At 38.1% G+C, this 1,296-nt stretch overlaps 1 protein-coding gene across 1 annotated transcript; it reads left to right on the forward strand.

Annotated features, from left to right (window-relative positions):
- Positions 1-25: 25 nt before the first annotated feature.
- LOC107579505 (neurobeachin-like protein 1) lies at positions 26-1,132 on the forward strand. The gene is made up of 3 exons (XM_016265337.1): positions 26-34; positions 99-296; positions 642-1,132. Exons 1-3 carry the CDS (start codon positions 26-28, stop codon positions 822-824), a joined length of 390 nt encoding a protein of 129 aa, XP_016120823.1. The 3' UTR covers positions 825-1,132.
- The last annotated feature ends 164 nt before the right edge of the window (positions 1,133-1,296 follow it).

Below are 1,296 nucleotides of genomic sequence, written 5' to 3' on the forward strand. Positions count from 1 at the left end.
TTTTTGGCACATTGCATAGAAACCAATGGGGGGAGTCAATATGACCCCAACAAATTATACAGCCTTTCTAAAACACATCTGTGTCAAAACCTTGCAAGCACGTTCATGAGCATAAATCAGCAATATTCGCAAAATTTCAAGTAACCAGTGTTTCATTGTGTCTCATTCTCTCTCTAATTGGTGTAGGATTTGACCTGGGTCGCTTGCAGATCTCTAAAGAGAGGGTAAATGATGTCATCCTGCCAAAATGGGCCAAATCCCCCGAGGACTTCATCTACAAGCACCGCAAAGCCCTGGTGAGCCCTTTTCTGAGGACCTCTTCACGGCTCTTCCCCACTAACCTCAATAGAAAGCCTCCAGGGAGGGATGTGTAATTGAATACAGCCTGCTCTCAGTATCTGTTTCTGTTCTTTTTCTCAATTCCTTTGCCACTTCTGTCCTATTAAAGCCCGAAGCTGTCAGAAATGGCTTCGTGAAAGGTTACAAAACTAGAACGACAGAAGAGTCTTTCCCAGACTCCTCCTGGTGGCAGATTCTTCTCATAATGACTGAAGGCCTCAGGTCTAAAGTTAGAGAAATACTGGTGTGGAAGTGTATCATGTGACTATTTCTTGATGTAGATGATGTGGGTCTGTTTTCAGGAATCTGAGTATGTGTCGGCCCATCTGCATGAATGGGTCGATCTGATCTTCGGCTATAAACAGAGGGGCCCGGCTGCAGTGGAGGCCCTTAATGTCTTCTATTACTGCACATATGAAGGTATGTCCTTCATACAAGTCATGATGTGGCTGACATCCTTTGCTACCATACTTGAGGAACATTAATTTGGTGGATATTTTGTTATTTTATGACTTTTGCAAAGACTTAATTTGACTACAAATACAGCTTATAAAATGTTTAAACTTTCTTTTTCATTGCAAGAAACATTAAATAATGTTTTTTTTTTAAATAGTTGCATTGATCTGGCCCTCGTAATAAAGCACCATCTGAGTACTAATACCACAACTACTGAGCTAGAACTGTTGGAACTTTATGTGCCACTATAAAAATAATTTAATAACACGTTAACAAATATTGTTGTGCTAGACCTAATTTAAACATTTAAAGTTTTGTTACATTGTAGATCTATAAACTGCCGTTTTGTAAAGATTAGTTAAATATTGTGGTATAATGTTCTTTAAACTAGTGTTGTTATTGTAAACTAAAACTATTACATTTTAGTACACACTATTTGTTAATTGAAATAAAAGAGAAACTAAATATTAAAAGAAAAACTCAAACTTGGGGGGAGGGGGG

Source organism: Sinocyclocheilus grahami, unplaced genomic scaffold (genome assembly GCF_001515645.1).
Source record: "Sinocyclocheilus grahami isolate Dianchi unplaced genomic scaffold, SAMN03320097.WGS_v1.1 scaffold17843.1, whole genome shotgun sequence".
NCBI classification, from domain to species: domain Eukaryota; kingdom Metazoa; phylum Chordata; class Actinopteri; order Cypriniformes; family Cyprinidae; genus Sinocyclocheilus; species Sinocyclocheilus grahami.